Source organism: Mus caroli, chromosome 6 (genome assembly GCF_900094665.2).
Source record: "Mus caroli chromosome 6, CAROLI_EIJ_v1.1, whole genome shotgun sequence".
Taxonomy (NCBI): domain Eukaryota; kingdom Metazoa; phylum Chordata; class Mammalia; order Rodentia; family Muridae; genus Mus; species Mus caroli.
The window spans coordinates 83448910-83452430 of record NC_034575.1 but is presented as its reverse complement, the minus strand read 5'-3'; the positions used below and the strand labels follow the sequence as shown (position 1 = coordinate 83452430).

Here is a 3521-nt window from a genome sequence, read left to right as displayed (position 1 = left end):
CAGCAGCAATACGTAAAATACCCACACCCATGGCTTCCATATTCCAGAACTTATCACAAATCGTGTTGAGTTTACTGAGATACCTTCGTCAGAGGATGAGTCAGAAGGCCTCCTGCCTAAGGGCCCTACTGAGCAGGCAGCTAAAGGCTTCCGGGACTCTGCAGCTACACAGATACAGGAGAGGGAAGCAGATAAGCCGTGGACTCCACCTGAGCACACCTAGCTTGAGCAAAGCTGGTCAGGTACAAATACCAGAGGGCTGAATGTCTGTGAGCACGCTGCCTGCTTCTCTGCTCCACCACACTCCTGCCGCCATGAAGCTCACAGTAAGTCAGATCTTCCTTTTCAATGCAGTACCATACAACATTAATAGTCAGGGGTGAGGGGGTCTGATTCTCACGGCACTGTTACCATAATGGAAATAGTCTCCTTCCTTTTCATGGGATCATGGTATTTACAGGCATGTCCACAGAGAAGAAGAATTGCCCCGGAAGAGCCTGTCACAGGCTGAATACTGTAGAATTGTCTTTCACATCATCTGTTCCAAGGCTTTACTCAAGATGAGCAGTCTCTGGGCTCCAGAAAGAGTCTTTCTTAGCCTTGATCTCTTCTTATTTCTGATTTCTCCTTTCTTATTCTTGATTTCCACTTTTACCAGTTCTGGGCATGTTCTGGTCAGACTGGAAGATCGCTGTTTTCAAAACTAGTCTTCAACATTCTTGGCTGTTAACTGGCCCTCCAAGAAAACAACAGTCCTCAGGCCCTGTGCAGGCATTTCTTGGAGAAAGTCTCTGGGGATGAAGCTATCTCAGTTTCCCCACTGAAGTCCTAGGAGACAGAGTTCAAGCAGGGTACACATATTTAATTTCAGCATACCCTATTGGCGCTGTTTTATGAATCATATGAATTGATGGAATTGTAAATGTAAACTATGACCAAGAAATGTCCACCTCAGAACAGGTTGGGTGGAGAACTCCAAGCACAGGCTAGAGGGCTGCATTTCTCTTCTAGTTCTGCTGTGAACAGAGGAGTATCTTTGTCTAGGGCAGTGGTTCTCGACCTTCCTAATGCTGTGACCCTTTAATACAATTCCTCACGTTGTCGTGAATCCCAGCCATAAAATTACTTTCATTGCTACTGCATAACTGTAATTTTGCTACCATTATGAATTGTAATGTAAATATCTGATATGCAAGATACCTGATAACCTAAGAAANGGTTGTTTGACCTTTAAAGGGGTCACAACCCATAGGTGGAGAGCTACTGGTCTAGGGCCCTTTACAGTCCTTTAGCTGCCTCATTTACAGGAGATAACATCGGGCTCAAAAACTCCCTCCACATCTGGCTTTTTTTTTGGGGGGGGGGGGTTTCAAGACAGGGTTTCTCTGTGTAGCCCTGGCTGTCCTGGAACTCACTTTGTAGACCAGGCTGGCCTCGAACTCAGAAATCTGCCTGCTTCTGCCTCCTGAGTGCTGGGATTAAAGGCGTGCGCCACCATGCCCGGCTCACATCTGGCTTTTTAAGAGACCGATTTTAACTCTCTTGCACTGAAAATAAATATAGTAGAAACACTTAACCTACTAAGATGATAAAAACAGGATTCCTTCTGCTAGGAAGAACACATTCCAGNCCAAGGGAAAAAAACCTTTTCAGGGCTTTCATTACACTGTGCCATGCACTAATTTTATGTTTTCTTCATCAGCTTTCAGTGTCTAAAATTCAGTGTCAAAATTCTAAGACTACATATTAATATCAATACAGTAACTCAGCAATTCTATTTAACCAGTAAGTTTTTCTGTAGTTCTAAAAAAAAAATACAAGGTGGAAGAAGAAAGCACAGATGGTTTAGCACATGGGCAAAANCAGTAACTAGTTCTGATGAGCTTGGTGAAGATACTGTAATCCCTGTGACCACCAGTCCTGTTCTCTGTGCTTTCAGATGTTCGTCGTGGGTCTGCTCGGCCTCCTCGCAGCTCCTGGTTTTGCTTACGTAAGCCTCATTTTTCTGAAGTTCATTGCCACAAATGCATTTACAACAAAATGTGATCTTAAGTCGCCCTCTGTTTCTTATGAACGTTAGACTGTCAACATCAGTGGTAATGATGGCAATGCAGACGGAAGTGGACAGCAGTCNGTGAGCATCAACGGTGTGCACAACGTGGCCAATATCGACAACAATAACGGCTGGGACTCCTGGAATAGCCTCTGGGACTATGAAAACGTATGTAATGGACACACAGGGTAAAGATATGGTGTAGCCACCACCCATTAAAATTTTTGAAGTGAATTCTAGCTGTTCATGAACGTTATAGCTACTAGTAAAAACGCCCATTCCACTCAAACAATTTTACTTTTTGCATATAATTATTGCTAATAAGTATTACGCAATAGGTCGAAATTCAAAGGGATGAATAGTAAGGATAAAAACTATGTACAAAGACAAACAGAAGCATCCTTTGGTCTTCCCTGCAGAGAGTCTCCATGATGTTAAAGGTCCAATGTTTTATGGAGGCTGAATGAACTATGAATGCCTCTGTGATGGAAAAGGCCCAACATCTTATGGAGAACGAGTGAAGTATAAATTATATTAGTTGTAAGAGAAGGAGATGCAAAGCAACACTTGGCCCCACCTGCCAATTACTACTTTCCTATTTAAATGTAATTTAAAAAGCAAAGCCTGTCTTCCCTGGCTCCTGAAAACACTGAGGATGGAGGTAGATCAAGGTATGACAGCCTTTAAAAGTTTGTCAGCAAAACACTCCCCCATACACACACACACACACCCTCCTACCACACTGGAACTGAAGCAAAGGCAGTGGGTTAGATATATCCACCCTCTAAGAGTTTGCAGGTCATCTATATATGATAACCAGAGGCACAACTGCAGGACAGCCAGACCCTGAGCAGTCTCCCCAGCTCTTTGTAGCTCTGTTTCAGTGGTGACTTGTGACAAGAATCCTGGGGAACCCGTGCCTCACTGTTCTCTGTCTTCTTTAATAGAGTTTCGCTGCCACGAGACTCTTCTCCCAGAAGTCATGCATTGTGCACAGAATGAACAAGGAGGCCATGCCCTCCCTTCAGGACCTNGATACAATGGTCAAGGAACAGAAGGTAAAGTCCAGCCTTTTTTGGAGTGACAGGAAGTCTTATAGTCTCCAGTTCACAATGAAGTCACCCCCATTCCCTCTTGGTGGAGCATGACAGAATGTTTGTCATGATAAACACCACAAAAGTGTGAAACTGTTAGGTGCCTGACTGAATGGGGGTGGCTTCCACTGTGTCAGATGCTGTGACCCACATCTACCTCTGCAGGGTCCAGTAAAGCACTGGCTACCTTGAGTGTCAGAGACCCAAAGGACTGCACACCTCAGTNCAAGCCCTCCATACTTCAAGGGCACACTCCTACAGTCGTTGGGGTTATCAGAACTAGCAAACATAGAGACTGGATTTTCAGATAAAAAGAAATCCTTTTTAAAGTCTAAGTATGCCTTATACAATGTGATATTCTCAATAGTAAAAAA

The 3521-nt window shown here is 43.9% G+C and overlaps 1 protein-coding gene across 1 annotated transcript in view; it reads left to right on the top strand.

Annotated features, from left to right (window-relative positions):
• The first annotated feature begins 276 nt into the window (after positions 1 to 276).
• Positions 277 to 3521, top strand: part of Gkn1 (gastrokine 1) — a 4807-nt gene continuing 1562 nt past the window's right edge. The window contains exons 1-4 of the mRNA XM_021165590.2: positions 277 to 326; positions 1940 to 1990; positions 2081 to 2221; positions 3001 to 3111. Of these exons, the coding sequence (XP_021021249.2) occupies positions 315 to 326; positions 1940 to 1990; positions 2081 to 2221; positions 3001 to 3111 (315 nt within the window). The 5' untranslated portion in view covers positions 277 to 314. The remainder of the gene's footprint in view (positions 327 to 1939; positions 1991 to 2080; positions 2222 to 3000; positions 3112 to 3521) is intronic.